The sequence below is a fragment of the Nicotiana tabacum genome, chromosome 11, assembly GCF_000715075.1.
Source record: "Nicotiana tabacum cultivar K326 chromosome 11, ASM71507v2, whole genome shotgun sequence".
Taxonomy (NCBI): domain Eukaryota; kingdom Viridiplantae; phylum Streptophyta; class Magnoliopsida; order Solanales; family Solanaceae; genus Nicotiana; species Nicotiana tabacum.
This window is the reverse complement of record NC_134090.1, coordinates 142143839-142145997: the sequence shown is the minus strand read 5'-3', so window position 1 is coordinate 142145997 and position 2159 is coordinate 142143839. Positions and strand designations below refer to the sequence as shown.

The 2159-nt window shown below is 39.0% G+C and overlaps 1 protein-coding gene across 1 annotated transcript; it reads left to right on the top strand.

Annotated features, from left to right (window-relative positions):
• The first annotated feature begins 291 nt into the window (after nt 1-291).
• LOC107815097 (non-specific lipid transfer protein GPI-anchored 14-like) lies at nt 292-1808 on the top strand. Its single transcript, XM_016640617.2, has 2 exons — nt 292-713; nt 1409-1808. The coding sequence occupies exons 1-2, from the start codon at nt 392-394 to the stop codon at nt 1639-1641; spliced, it is 555 nt and encodes a 184-aa protein (XP_016496103.1). The 5' UTR covers nt 292-391; the 3' UTR covers nt 1642-1808.
• Nucleotides 1809-2159: the final 351 nt, after the last annotated feature.

The window sequence follows — 2159 nt, the reverse complement described above, 5'->3', positions numbered from 1 at the left end:
ATAAATCTTAAAACCATTTTATTTTCATGTTATATATGGAACATAGGCGAGGGTCTATCGGGAACAGTTTCTCTATTTTCACAAAATAACGGCATATATGGTCTGCGTACACATTACCATCCCCACCCCCCACTAGGTTTGTTGTTATTGTTACTGTAGTTATGCATGGAACATACTCATTTCTTAGAAACTACACTCATTCACTTATATTACATGTGGCCTAAGGTGGGGAGCAAGAATTAAATACCTTGTCTTAGAGTAACTCTATATAAACCACCAGGTTGTAACCAAAAGAATACACTACACTTAGACAATTGCATACAAGCAACACTATACCCTTACACTAAAAGAACACAAACCAAAGAGTTGAAAGAGAGTTAATATTGAGAAGATGAAGAAGTTATCAATGGTCTGCATGTTGGTTGTGACATTAGCAGTAGCAGCAATGGCTACTATAGAAGACGACGAAAAAGACTGTGCAGACCAACTCACAACTCTAGCAGCATGCATTCCATATGTGAGTGGCACAGCAAAGAAGCCAACTCCTGAATGCTGTGAGGATACTCAGAAAGTTAGAGCTGCTAAGCCTAAATGCCTTTGTGTTCTTATCAAAGAGAGCACTGATCCCTCTTTAGGCCTTCCTATCAATACTACTTTGGCTCTTCAAATGCCCTCTGCTTGCAATATTGATGCCAAAGTCTCTGATTGCCCATGTAACCAATCCTTCTTTCACTAGCCTATTACTCACTGTCCCATTTTATGTTTCATACTATCATTTTTGGTCAGTTCCAAATGATCGACATAAATGGCAGCCCGGTGCACTAAACTCCCACTATGTGCGGGGTTTGGGAAAAGGTCGGACCACAAAGGTCTATTGTATGCCGTCTTTTCCTACATTTCTGCGAGAGACTATTTCCACGGCTCGAACTCGTGATCTCCTGGTCACATGGCAGTAACTTTACTAGTTACACCAAGACTCCCCTTCCCAAACAATCGATACCTTTTTATATTTAAAAATAATTTTAATTTTAAACTTTCTATCGACATATAATTTTATAGTCAAAAAAATATTTATGGCATGTATTAGATCACAAGTATAAAGGACAGTTCGGTGCACTAATCTCCCGTTATGTGTGGGGTCCGGAGAAGGGCTGGGCCACAAGGGTCTATTGTACGCAGCCTTACCTTGCATTCCTGCAAGAGGTTGTTTTCACGGCTTAAACACGTGAGCTCATGGTCACATGACAGCAACTTTACCAATTACACCAAAACTCCCCTTCTTGTATTAGATCAAGAGGATAAAAAGTTTTATTTTTTTCTTAAACTCCACATCCAGTTAAATAAATTAATGTAACATAGTGTTTTAAAGAATATTGGTTAACTTGAATGGCTAATTATTTGTGTGCAGCAATACTGAAGCTACCAGCAGATTCACCAGATGCAAAGATCTTTAAAATAGCTGGTGCAGATTCCACTTCTACTTCCTCTGGAACCTCAACACCAGCTTCCTCTTCTAGTTCAGCAGGTTCAGACGCCAAGAATTCTAGCACTACAACTACAGGCACCAGTGGGGTTGCAGACCAGAGCATCAGCATAATGTTGACTATGGCACTGACATCAATTGCACTCATCTTCATTTAGAATTTGACCATTCGCAAAAGACTAACTTATGGCCACTTACTGGAACGGATTATTAGCTCTATAGTTAGTTTGGTTTCTTGTTTTGCAATTTTACTTTGGCTACAAGTATTATAATAAAGTCGGATTCAGTGAGCATTTGGGGTTCTTGCCTCTGAAATTTCAACAAACTTCTCTAGTTTCTCTCCTCTTTTAGTGTGTACATTAAAAAGACTCTTTGCAGGATTTTTCTAAGCTCTTCTCTCTCAATTTCGATTAGGGTTGCTCCAACACACCGTGACAACCACCGCCGATCAGTAATTTTAACCACGATTCATCCGTTTTCGCTTCCGCTTCACGAAGAAGTTCTCGTTTTACGATTTACGTTCTAATGTGTTTAGATTAACGTGTTACTTCATTGGTATCAGAGCCACAGGCTGGCATTCTGGTTCGGAGGAATAAAAGATTGTTCTGTCCTTTGTGTAAAACAAATATGTGTATCTGTTTTATTGTGTGCAATTGGAATGCATATAAATTTTATC

Bases quoted from the DNA above. Each gene is read 5' to 3' on its own strand.
- LOC107815097 (XM_016640617.2), top strand. From the start codon at position 392: ATGAAGAAGTTATCAATGGTCTGCATGTTGGTTGTGACATTAGCAGTA. The intron at 714-1,408 runs GTAACCAATCCT...ATTTGTGTGCAG, and splicing joins CAAAGTCTCTGATTGCCCAT to CAATACTGAAGCTACCAGCA.